General features: G+C 40.3%; 1 protein-coding gene across 1 annotated transcript in view; it reads right to left on the bottom strand.

Moving 5' to 3' along the window:
- The window catches only part of EPB41L3 (erythrocyte membrane protein band 4.1 like 3), a 40,502-nt gene extending 28,448 nt beyond the window's left edge, over positions 1-12,054 (bottom strand). The window contains exons 1-6 of the mRNA XM_029086362.1: positions 11,956-12,054; positions 9,620-9,662; positions 7,086-7,161; positions 5,455-5,673; positions 5,094-5,181; positions 1,385-1,537 (exon numbers count right to left, since the gene is read on the bottom strand). Coding sequence (XP_028942195.1) covers positions 1,385-1,537; positions 5,094-5,177 — 237 coding nt within the window. The 5' untranslated portion in view covers positions 5,178-5,181; positions 5,455-5,673; positions 7,086-7,161; positions 9,620-9,662; positions 11,956-12,054. The remainder of the gene's footprint in view (positions 1-1,384; positions 1,538-5,093; positions 5,182-5,454; positions 5,674-7,085; positions 7,162-9,619; positions 9,663-11,955) is intronic.
- Between the last annotated feature and the right edge of the window lie 427 nt (positions 12,055-12,481).

Below are 12,481 nucleotides of genomic sequence, written 5' to 3'. Positions count from 1 at the left end.
GAGAGGTAGGCAGAAGGGCACTTGTAAGGAAGCCTGGATCCCTACAGTGAGCTGACAGAGAGAAGTAAGACAGGAAACAGCAAAACAATAAAGATGATATAAGCAACACATGGGATGCTGAATCACATTATCACTGAATGTGATCTGGAAAGAGACTGCATTGATTATTTTGCATAAAAAACTATGACCTGGTCACAGAATGCTACATACCAAGACCAGCAGAGCTCTATAGGACTTCAGTGGTGGACAGCGTGAGGGCAGGCATTGGGAACATCAGTGGCTATTCATGGGGAGGGTGGGTGGTGTGTTGTTTTTTGTTTTGTTTTGTTTTTTTAAATCAAACTCAAGACTGGGAAGCTGGTTACTAAAACTGTGTCTGCTGAGAGGCAGAAGGTGTAGGTTTGTGGATTTTGGTTTAGGCAGACGCCCTGGGGCTGTTGGGGAGCCCCAGCAGATTTCCCAGGTCACTTATGAAGCTGGTAGTGAAGACATTGGCTTGGGACTCCCAACTGCCATATTGCACTAAGGGGGTAACGCCAGTCCTCGTCCAGGTGATTTCTGTCCTGCTATACAGCTCCACCTCTAAAATAGATATAGATTTTTCATCTATCACAGACCGATTATAGCACCAGCACTTAAAATGAAGACACTCCTTTGCCCCTGATGATCCTGAACTCTTCCTGGGATTTTTGCGAAGATTTATCACTTATTTTTGCATTGGCGCACGCTCAACCCATGAGGTAGGTATTTGCTCAGCACCCGGCTGAGCCACGAGAGGGCACTCACTGTACGAGATTTCTCATCACCTTCTCCAGAGCCAGAAGATGAGCTCCTGTGGGCCAAGGAGGGCTAATGCTGTAGCTACCAAAACTGCTGAATGATGGAAGCTTGACTCCATTTTTGCCAGTCTCCAGATTTCTATCCAGACTCCAAATTTACTAGTCTGATACACTTACAAAATTTGGTATGGCCTGTCTATGTCTCTTAGTGGGTTAGATGAATAGACACTAATTTAATATACAGTATGACGGTAGATGAACCATGAATAGGTACTCCATGACGGTAGGTACTCCATGAATAAGCAATATATTACTTAAATTCCCAAAGTATTCATAATATGAATGAGCTTTTCACATGCAGATGGCCATATTTATTCTTTATGTTATTACCTTCATGGAGGTAAACACAAAAAGACCAAAGACTATTTTACCTGTATTTTAAATAAAATATTTACCTAATCTTTCCTAAGAAAATCAGCACAAAATAAAAAATATAAACGGAGAGGAATGTTAGAGGCTTGTAAGACATGATAAATCAACAAACTGATGAAAACACAGGGTTTTTTAAAAGGTTCATTCACTAAAGACTGTCAGGATGCCCTTACCTCCCCTGGTCGGATTTTGATGTAGAAGTTATTCCTCTTGTAGGAAATTTTCAGAACCTTTGGCCAGGCAAATCTATTTATTCTCAGTCTGTCTCGATATATTAAGAGACCACTTGCACAAACTCCTAGCATGATTTCCACTCCTTCAGAATCCTGGAAAAGCAAGGAACGCACTTAGTTGAATATTTCTCCTTACATCTCACAGTACTACAGGTTCTTGTATATTCCGTTTCTATTTGAGCGACGTCTTTTTAATGCATCAGCTGTAGTGACCTGATTTCTGAGAGCTACCCTACTCACTGACTGCATTCATGCAAGTAATAGTAAGGCTGGACAGGGTGAGAGAAAATGAGCGTTGCAAGTGTTTCCTTATATTTTAGAAAGACTCCAAAAGGAGGGGGGAAATTTTAGATGTTATTAAAAGAATGATATTAACCATAAAGAAACATTTTATTAGCATAATAAAGTGCTATTAGCATAAATACCAGATTGAAAGTAAGTAGGACAGCATACAAATTTACTTCTCCCATCATCACTCACCTCCCTAACTTAGCCTTGTGAATCCTCAAGATAGATTTTTTTTCCCCTGTAGGTTGCTCATCTTTGCTTTAGTTGCTTTGTTAGTTTCTTTAGCGCTGTTGTGTCTATGCTCAGTATTTTCACTTTGAAATGACCAGCGGGCAGAAAGTTGGGCATTTGGACCAGAAAGATTCTTTAAAAAGTGTGTGACTGTGCCTGTGCTATAACCTATTTTTGTCAGGAAAGCTGTAGGTCAGACATGTTAGCACTATAAAAGATTTGGCAACAATCTTATCAGAATATACCCATAGATATGTATTTTTAAAGTAAGAAATATACACTTCTCTTTCCTTTAGAAGCCTTCAGACAGTCTAATACCAATCTTCACTGTCTGCTATCACCACTAGACTACATAATTCTGTTTTTTTCCATTTAGCTGAGTACTAATACTGTTGGAGAAAAGAAGGATTCATCTTAAAGCACAGACTTCCTTTGTAATTATTTTAAAATAACTTAAAAGTTACAAAAGTCTCGCAAGAGAAGCTATGAAGATGTCACCCTATGGTAACCATGACATGAATTCATTGTTTTCCTCTCATTTTCTTGACAAGCCGCCTTTTAGGGACACAGTGAAAATCTGATTACATTTTAAGAGGAACACAAAGGCATGCATAGTCAATCATGATGAAAAGGCTACAGCACAGCTTGAGATACAAAAAAAAAAGAAAAAAAAAGTTTTATAATCAGATACAGAACACAGAATCTGTGCCACAAAATCAACTCAGTGTTAGGAAACAAACCAACAGAGCATGTAGCTCCCAACAACGATGCTATCACCCCTTAAAGGTAGATTTTTTTCTAAACAAAGCTCTTGTGTGATCTCATTGTCAGGTACTACAGAAGAGACAAAGCTAATTTTTTTCAGTGGACTTCAATGTCACAGTTTCCTAAGCAGAGTAAGGTCTGAATACAGTGAATGCATTCTAAAAAATAAAGTTTCATTGACAGTAATCCCATAGTTTGGCAAATGCCCAAAATGTACATGTGCTCACATACAGCACACAGCTGCAGGTGCAAGGGGCTCCTTCTTCCAATATACTTTCTCAAAACCTTGTTGAGAAATGCCTTTTTCCCTCATCCCCACCTTTGCAGCAGATCTAAGTCCATTCACGGCTTCTGTTACGTGTTGGTGTTATGGACTGCTTTTCAATGTGATACTGGTGGCGTCAAATGAAACCCAAATAAAATAATTTGGCTTTTTTTCAGGAGCAATGTGGTTGCATGGAACAGAAAACTGTTACCTGTAATGTCCACGACACGAGATGCTAAGCTTCACGTCCCTGCATACAAATGGGGGGCTTTATCAGAATAGTGACAGCCCAGAGGACAAAATCTGTCTATTTGAACACTTTTTTATTGGAGCCTTGTGTTGGATAATTGAGAACTAGTTTTAGCAGCAGCTGGTGAGTCCAGCATCTGTTGAACACCTAGGATACTAGCACAGTCTTAGTGAACTGACATTTACATAGAGACATCTGCCATAGCGTGACTTCAAAAAGGCATCCACAGAAATACTTGTCCCCTAGCCATCAGATCTCACTGACAGACCTAATTACAACTAAGCATTACTTCTCATGTAGAGCCTACTTTTCCCGCTTTCAGCTGTTTCCAAGATTAGTGTTGGGCTTCTTAACCCACAGCAGACTCAATTCGGGTAGCGCTGCAACTTTTTAAATGAACATCACTTTAGAAAGTGATCAGGTTGTCTACCAACTTCTCTTGCTCTGAGTCTTTCCATATGAAAAACAGAAGAGTAACACTGGTCACTAATATTTTTTTAGAAAAAAAAATAAAAAAATATCTCAGGATTTCCTATTTTAAATTTCACAGCCCTTCTCCAACACTCTGAAAAAAATACTTAGGCCTTAATGCTATGCTATGTTAAATTTTCAGTAACAAGGCCTGTAATGTATTTGGAACAGGAACTCACTTTGCTGCTGTTTTGCAGATTTCTTTGTGTTGGACAAAGGATGTTGAAAAAAAAGCTACTGAGTGACATTTACCAATCTGTTTCTACCGCTGCTCCAAATGTGTCTCAAGATTTTGTGCCTATCTGCAAGACAGAGGGAAAGCAGCAGCATGCCTCCTGGTAGAGCGCTGCCCGTTGAGCCATACCCTGATTTTTCATTTTCAGTGAAGGCAATTAACAGAACACAAAAGATTGCCTTGAATTCTGTAACACACATGCACAGCTCCTACAAAATGCCCCTGGGACATGGTTGCAGGCACTTTCAAGATCCAAGCTGCAAATTTATCTCAGTTCTTGAAAGGATCTGCTGCAGCATATAAAAACAGGCTCACAATAATTTGACCTTTACAGAAAATGCAGCGCTCTCCACAGCTCAGGATTCTTTGTTCATCACTCATTTGCCAAGGATGTTTGCTAACCTCAAAGATGTTAAAATCCATTAGCCTGGCTTTGAAGAGAGAAGAAAAAAATTACTAGTAGTAATTATTTGTTTGGGAAAAAAAACCCCACAAAACAACCAAACCCAGACAACCAACACAAGGCTCTCCCAAGCCACAATAAGAGTGACCATCTTTTATTCATAACTTAAGCTGATGATGATTAGAAAAAGTACTTCATCATGGGAGAATGTTTCCAGCGGAACTGCTGCCCTTCCAGTCAACTGCAATGACCACACTTCAGAAGAGAGACAAGCCGCTGTCTCCCCATTACTATCAATCTGATTAGGTCTCCAGCACGGCTAAATAACTGCTTGAAAGTTCTCTGCAGCATTAGAAATGGTCTATCTAGTTAAGATACCATAGTTGGCCTTATTAAATGGGAAAATGTAGCTGAATAAAATGACAATTGATCACTTTCTGGACAGCTTCTAATATCCTTCCTCTTTACTCCACCCACTCAATATTTTCCCAAAAGATTTGGTTGTTTAATCAACAGGAAAGGTTGATCTGCAACATCTTTCAATCTACAGGCTAGGTTATGTCACAGTTGCAAGATATATGTATGCTTATCCCAGAGTTACCTTTCCTCATGTTGACAACTGATTTATCCCACAAAATGCCCATCTCAAAAAACCAAGAAATAATACATCAGGGAGCCCATGCAGATTCAAGTACTATGCCACAGGATAAAGATGACTGGTGAAAAAACTGCAGTCCATACCTTGGCATGATGGAGATCTACTCCATACATTGATAGTTTTTTGGCATTCTCCAGGAAATGCATCTCAGCCTCTGCAGGTGTCATTCCCCTAAGGAAAAGCAACCAATTCTATCATCAATGTTAAGGAAACAGAGACCAAAATAATATCCAGCACCTAGAAAACACTTTTAGCCTGTCAGAACTACAGCTGTACCCTGTTGTCTTCCATACTGCAAAGCTCTTCTCTACTCAAAGACATGGAGAGGAGTCTTGCCTGAAAAATATTTTTATTAGGTATATTGCAGCAGGTGTTAACACTTCCTGAAACACCAGAACAGTACCTGAAGGGTGGCTACAGCCCACACTGACGCCCTCCTCCTACCTGTGGCTCTTGTGCAGCTCGATCACTTTATCCTCCAGCTCTTTAGTGTGATTCGGCGCAAAACGGAATTCGCTGACATAGTCACTGCCATACTCGTCGGGGTCGTAGTCGCCGAGCTCCGACTGCACAGTGTAGGAGCCCAGCAGGGCCAGCGTGACGAATGAGCAGGGCAGCCGACCCGAGACGATGTCATCTCTCAGCTGCAAGCAGAGGTAGTACCTGCAACGGAACGCCAAGGCGGCTCAGAAGATGCTCCTCCACCGCTGTCCCCAAAGGAGTGTTGCCCAACGACCGGCACGAAGCAGCAGCTCCTCTACTAATTTGCAAACAACTTCCAAGCCCCAAGTTTTTCAAGTGTTAACAAGGATAATAATAATTTTGAAAAAAAGAAAACAAACCTTGCCTAATTTATGGGTAGCAACACCTAATTTCAGTTTATAAAGCAGCATGGAGATTTCTTAACAAAATAAGTTATTACTTTGTTTAGTGACCTAGATGGAGAATTCCCCATTAAACATACCAAGTTTCTATCATAAATCACTAAGACATAAAACTACTTGATAGTTCTTTTCTTTAAGGAGGAAAAAAAAAACCAAACAACAAAAAACAACCCAAATACTGTTCATGAAAGGGAAGCTGAACTCCAAGCCATTAAAAAAAAAAATTAAGTTGTCTCTTTAGCAAACTGTTAAGCTTTCTCAAAAATACATGTAAACAGTAAATGCTGTTAAAATCACAGTGATAAGCAGTGTAAGGGATCACCAGATAGAAGAAAACAGAAAAAAAGTGAAGAACATTAGCTTGGTGGTGAAGGCACAGAGTTCCTTGAGGGTGACAAGAGGAAAAAAGCAATCCTTTCCTTTGGAAGACCTCTGTTGAAGTGTGAACTCTTGGCACCCTGTCTCTCTGATCTAAGCCAAAGGCTTCATGCTACCTTAAAAGCAACAAGTAATCCACAAAGGAACGAAGAGTAAAAATACCCACAGGTTGCAGAATGTTGGAACAGGCTAGGGAATGGCTTGCTGATGGCATAAAACTTGTCATGGCTCCAAGGTTTTCCTGCCTTATACCAAGGAGTTAACAAGGTGAGGTTTGTTGGTTTTTTTTTAGTTTTGCTTGGAATCTGTATACAAAACCAGGGAGCAGAGGTGCAGATCACAAGAGATAACTGACTTGGATAGCAGGGAGCAGCCATTCATTACCACCATATTCCCTGTACCATCAACAGCTTACTTTGTCAAATGACATATAAAATTTACACACACATGCTTATTCCCACCCTACTTCTTTCCTTTCATAGTTATGATTTTACTGACAATAACTTGTTACCACTGGCAAAACCGGGCATCAGGCATATTTGTGAAAATTAAAATCAACTCTCAGGAACATGTGTATTGGAAAAGCTTGGTTTTAGGGTTAAATTATAGAAAATAAAAAGCCTTCTTAGCTCAGAGGACAGACACTGTTCACAGTGTCTTTTCTGCCAAAGCATCCCATATTTTCCGTAAGCTCACAAGAGAAAGGATGCCAATGGGAAAACAAAACATTCCTTTACTTGGATAATTAGAGTGCAAGCACTACTACAAATAGCTTTTAAGCCCCTTCTGCAAGGTATTTAATGTTTTAAACACCTGGTAATATCTTCAGATAGCTGGGCAGGGTCTGGAGGGTAGAATTTCACATTAAATGCAAACTGCCAAGCACCACCTGGAAAAGAACACAGGTTGACTGAAAGTACACTGTCAGTGCAAACGGAGATACACTGTTCGATTACCAGCAGACTTAAAAATACTCCAGCCAAGCAATTCATAAGAACAGAATATAGTATCTTTTTCCCATACATCGTTCTGAAGATACTATTTTTCCCCTCTCATGATTACAGTGTTACATCAGATTTTACAGCTTTTTTCTTATTTATTAAGATTTCCACCGAAGTGAGAGGACCCTAAGGGAGTAGTAAGTTATTACTAACACTAAAAAACCCCCTCAGTCTGAAAACAATGTTTACTGGAATTTACCATTTGAAAACACAGCCTATACAAGCTTTAAAAACCAATAACCCAAAACATGGAGGCACCTGGAAACACCACAAGCCAGAGCATGAATGGGCTCTGGAGCAGGGTGATGTGCCAGGATCTGGCTGCCCAACTCAGCTCACAGCATACTCTCAGAGTGCTGCCTCAGCACATAGCTTCCAACCTTCAGCAGACATAAATTACTGTGCAGACAAAACTGCAAGGACAAACACAGAGAGCATGACTGAAAAACAGCACATAAGACTGAGGAATTCTTACTTAGTTATTTCCAAAAGTTTAGGTTACCCATGGAATGGATACTGGTTTGCGTCACCACAGTTGTTGCCCAAAAATCTATTCCTCCAGCACACACAAAATAAATCAAACTGATGACATAGCCTATCACATAGCATGGGCAGTTAAGAAACCAGAGTGAGAGGTCTTCACCCCTCACTTACAGGAGTTTAAATAAAAACTAACACTGTGCAAGTTAGTAGTTTACAACTATGGGGTGTGGACTAGGGGCCACACACACGGCGAGCGCCTCATTTCTCTATCAGTGTCATGAAATCCCCATGGTCTGCAGTGGAATAATGGATATCCGAGTGTTGCACCACTCAACCAGCATTTAGCAGGATTATAAATATGTGTTTTGGAAAGCTTAATGGGTAACAGCCCTACTTTTCCACTGTTGTCCTGTTCCACACTTCTGGGGTGAACTGCACAGAGCAAGCAAATTATCACTGTCATCTTCTGCAAATACCAGTGTCTCGCACGCCAAGTCCAGGACAAGACTCTTCTGCCCTGGATAAACTCTCACTGTCACAACCTTTCATTGTCTACCTCATGGCTCAGACACATATTAAAGGCATTTCAAATCAGTGGTGTGGAGCTGAGCTGCTTTATTTGCATTGGCCATCAGTGTAACCTGACTCATGGAGGTCTGCAACACCTTCCTCTCCAGATCCAGCCTCTCAAGAGATTAAAAAAGGCAAATTTTCATTACTTTTTATTGCAGATCACTTATTTTTAATGAAAATAATACTAGTGGAAAGGAGTGGTTGCTCATAGTAAGGGGGGGAAGTGTTCCAGCCAGTGTAAATTAACTCTTTGAATCTTGTAGAGGAAAGTGATTCATTTGTCATGCCTGACCCAACAAATGTGAACTACGAGAAGTATTTGCTTGTGAAAGCACAAGTGCTAGAAGGGGTCAATCATAAAATGTGCAAAGAAAAAACTACTGAGGCTCTCCTGCCCAAAGAAGTCACATACAAAAACATTTCAATTTTAAAAAGTGAAGGGGGGAAAAAAAGGCAGGTCAAATTTTGAGCCTGGCAGTATTGACAAGGTTTTCCTTCAAGAGGTTTTTGAATTTCTAATGTAGCAGACAGCTAAATTTAACAACTTAGCATTATAAAATATTAATGTGAAGCAGAAAATTGACTGGTTCTCTGTGAATTGAATGGTCATTTTAGGAGCAAAGTTCAAGCTTTTAAAATACAGGAAGAAAAGATATTTCAGACAGAGTGCTATTTTTGCATCAGTGAAGTATTTCAGTATGGGGCATGAGCAGCGTTCCTGCATACGATATAAATATCAGTAACACATAGAAATAATTTATATACAGGACATAGTCCCTAAGGTTACGTTGCTTAACGTCAAACTTCAGGTTTTTGCCTTTCTGCAAATTGTTTTCAGCATGCAAGTTCGTGTGTTACAAGCCTCGGTAACTTCTGCATTCATTATGGGGTAAAATACCTAAAAGATGCAGGTAATTCCCCTGCCAGAGACTCTGGACAGGATGCAAAAGAAGATTGTGGAATAGGCTTTGTCGCGCCGCAGGGAGCACTGTCTCCTGGGGGAAGGCACCCAGAAGGGGTTGTGGCCCCGTCCCCCGTCAGCAGCGGGGCAGGGGAGAGGTTGGGGAGAGGGGGGTGCTGAGCCCCCGGTGTTGGGGGCACATGGCGGGACAGGGCCTTCAACCCAAGAGCAGCACGTCACCCCAGCCAATCAGGTTCAACACCTTCACAAACACTGATGGCAGTTTAGAGGAAGAGACTTTTTTTGTGCAGATTTTTGAGGTCTGAAGACACAAGAATGGAAGTTTTCCAGACTCCCTGAAATAAACGCACAGAAGGTATCAAACTTACTTCGGATCTGCTTCTTGATTTCCTTGGCAGGGTCCAACCAATTCTGCAAAGAAAATGTTTCCTTTTTTCAATATGAAGTAGAAAACACAATAAACATTATTTTTAAAACAGCATTATGAGTCAAAGCTAAAACGTATGAAGGTCTGACACCCCTTTTTCCTTGGAGCAGCAGTTGGCAGGGAAAACACTAACTTTCAAGAAATGGTCCTGGGTAGAAGCAGGACTTTTATTAACCTTCTCAGATGCTGAAGGGCTGAATGGTTTGAAATAAAAAAAAATATAAATTAATTAAATAAATCCACAGAAATATTTTTCCAGAGTATCTTCTGGGAAGATTAAATTTCTACAAGCTTGTTAAGAAGGCAAGTTCTTTTTGTTTGTTTGGTTGTCTTTTTGCTCTAATCTTGAAAGGACTGAAAAGGATAAGGAATAGGGTACTACCCCATCTGCAGCCCGGCGTGGGCACGAGGGGATCCCCAGAGGCAGAGGGAGCGCGGGGGGAAACCAGAGGCAGAAATGAAGCACTGGGGCTGCCCCCATCCATGCTGCGCAGAGCCCGGTGACTTACGCAAGAGAAAACCCCTGCTGAGGAGGTGGAGAATTATCACAGCCATGTGTTACTACTCCATGGATGCCAAGGAGCAGACGAAATTCCTCTGGAGGAGGTACACAGCAGCTTGGGGTCTCCTAGAGCTGCTGCTCCCTTGTCCTCTAACAGAATCAAATTAATATTTGAAACGCATCACACAGCCCAGAACAAAAAGTTCGCTTCCCCTAGGAAAGTTACACTTTCTCCAAAGAAAAATAAACAAATGTATCAGAGGAAAAAAAAATACTAAAGAAATATCAAACAAACAGAATACAACAATCCTTCCCCAACAAAAACAACCAGTCTGCAGCTGTCCAAACCCAGTCTGTGGTGCAAAACATGAGCCTGAAGAGCTCCAGCTATTGCTGAGCACAAAAGCACACTGTGCACCAAGAAATTAAAGATGGGATTTCTATTTTCAAAGGTGACATGTGATGTGGGCAAGTATACTGGCTGACTGGCAGTTATCTGGCAGAGGATGGAGGTTCATTACTAAGTACTTTGATATCAAAAATATGTATGTTATTGATCAATAAATGTGGTGGCATGCAGTCCTCCTTTAGCTGTTTAGCTCTGTAAAGTAATGGGTGATCTAGAAATGTTTAGTACTACTAAACCACCTGCTAATAATGAATACATTCTCCTCTTTCCAGTAAAGGTAAGCACACCTATCTGGAAAAGCACTTAAACATCTGCCTGACTTTCACCACAACTCAAAAATAAGCATGTGCTAAAGTGTTATCTTGCACCGGCATGGACCACATGTCTGCTTCAGCGATTTTCTGAATCAGAAACAAAATCCATGTATTTAGAAGTCTTTAAAGAAAGGGAGAAAGAGAAAAAAAAGGACTAATTTCTTTTGTATCATATATAACTAAAACAAAGGGAAGCCTAGAAAACAAAACTGTTGTTCTCACAAGACATAAATAGCTGAAGAAGCAGTAATAGCTCCCAGCTTTATCAGGGAAGACCTTTCAGGCCCTGCAAAGCACAAAATACCTTCGTCTGGTGAGCTCTGCTGGGCTGCGGCACATATTGCTAAAAAGTTTTGTTACTGGCTTATTTCAAAATACTTAAATGCCAAAACCACACAGCATATTTTAAATTATCCTTTGATATTCTCTCTTTCATTATATCATGTCCAAAACTATATATATATATATCTCTCACCTGCACACCAGATCATCTTGGACACTGTTAATACACAGCTTATTCAATAAGCTGAAGTTGAGATGCAGACATGCTGAATGTTATTCACTATTGCTGCCAACTGCTTCTGAAGATTTATGTCTTTAGACAAATCAACAATAACATTCAGATAAAGCATGTCAAGACTTAAAGCCTTATTTTATCTCAGCAGTTAGCAGGAGCAGTTAATCAACTCCTGCCTATCTGTATCCCAACCACAGCATTACTAAGCCGTATTTTAGTGTTACAGTTTAGCGGTGTATTTGTGAATGTAAGTCTGACTTTAACCTATGGCAGTAATGAAATAAATCATACTAGAAAAGAGAACCAGTTATATGATTAACTTCTTTCATGTCATAGCCAACACAGAGGGAAACGAAGGAAACACAGGGGATGCTCTTGAGAAGTACAGAGTAACAAAAAACAATGGCTCAGCTATATCTATGGAACTTGGCAAGGAAGGTAACAACTTCTGAACTGCTTGCAACTGTCTGTTGGGGGTGTCTTGTGGAGCTCTGATGTCCATATGCCAAAGGGCAGCCACAGATTTGTGGGTTACCTTTTGATTTTCTGTGTCTCTGTATGTTAGTCCAAAGTAGTCTTTTTCCAAAAGGTTCAGATGCTCACACACTTTGTCGAATAGCACTTGACCTCTGGAACGTTTCTGTGGGAAATGAACAGGAAAAAAAAAAAAAAGTGTTTGCAAAATAAGGTAAGATAAGCATTAAAACAATACCTTTTCTGTTTAATTCTCAAATAAAAAACCTCGAAATTATTTACTTAAACTCATTCATCTTTCAAACCTATTGATATGGAGCTTCATAAGGATCTGCTGATTAGGGCAGGTCTGCTTTCCATAAAAGTTCACGTCATCTTGCAGAGTAAAAATAAGTCAATACATGTCATTTTTCAAGCTTCAGTTAGAAGGTCTCTTCTAACTTTCAGAAATTGCAACTTCAAATGCATGGCTGAGGTCTTAATCCACTGAAGGAAAAGCCAAATGTGGAGATAGTTCTTGCTTCAGTAACAATGTGCACTGATTCCATGATCCCTTTTTGTCTTAATATATAGGGAAACACAATACA

The sequence above is a fragment of the Antrostomus carolinensis genome, unplaced genomic scaffold (genome assembly GCF_000700745.2).
Source record: "Antrostomus carolinensis isolate BGI_N321 unplaced genomic scaffold, ASM70074v2 scaffold15608, whole genome shotgun sequence".
Lineage (NCBI taxonomy): Eukaryota > Metazoa > Chordata > Aves > Caprimulgiformes > Caprimulgidae > Antrostomus > Antrostomus carolinensis.
The sequence above is the reverse complement of the archived record's forward strand: the minus strand, read 5'-3'. Positions and strand labels throughout refer to the sequence as shown.